At 40.0% G+C, this 405-nt stretch overlaps 1 protein-coding gene across 1 annotated transcript in view; it reads left to right on the top strand.

Annotated features, from left to right (window-relative positions):
* Positions 1–405, top strand: part of LOC119593838 (vesicular integral-membrane protein VIP36-like) — a gene marked incomplete at its 5' end in the record, with an annotated part of 8,741 nt that overhangs the window by 5,868 nt on the left and 2,468 nt on the right. Inside the window, 1 exon segment of the mRNA XM_037942867.1 lies at positions 68–230. Coding sequence (XP_037798795.1) covers positions 68–230 — 163 coding nt within the window.

Here is a 405-nt window from a genome sequence, read left to right as displayed (position 1 = left end):
ACCAAATCCAAATTTTACCTCATGTGATGTCTATCCAAACACTCGACTCCATTTTTCCTTTGTACAGCACGGTCACCCATATATCTCTGCGATGGTGAATAATGGCACTCTTCACTACGACCATGATCGAGACGGAACTCATACACAGCTCTCCGGATGTGTGGCAAAGTTCAGGAATTTAGATTATGACACATACCTGTCAATCAGATATAAGCATGACACACTAACAGGTAAGATGGTGATATAGGGAGTATGGTGTGCCTTTCATTTCTTTATGTAATTATTGTTGATGATGACTTGTTAATGATCTGGATTAATGGAAAGTGTAGTTTGAAAGTCGTTGTTTGTCTTCATCTTCGACTTGTCTGCTGACATTGGCTTCCTTTTCGCCTACTTTTTCCTCGT

The sequence above is a fragment of the Penaeus monodon genome, chromosome 32 (assembly GCF_015228065.2).
Source record: "Penaeus monodon isolate SGIC_2016 chromosome 32, NSTDA_Pmon_1, whole genome shotgun sequence".
In the NCBI taxonomy this organism is placed as follows: Eukaryota; Metazoa; Arthropoda; class Malacostraca; order Decapoda; family Penaeidae; genus Penaeus; species Penaeus monodon.
Note: the sequence above shows the minus strand (reverse complement) of the source record. Positions and strands in the feature narration are given on the sequence as shown.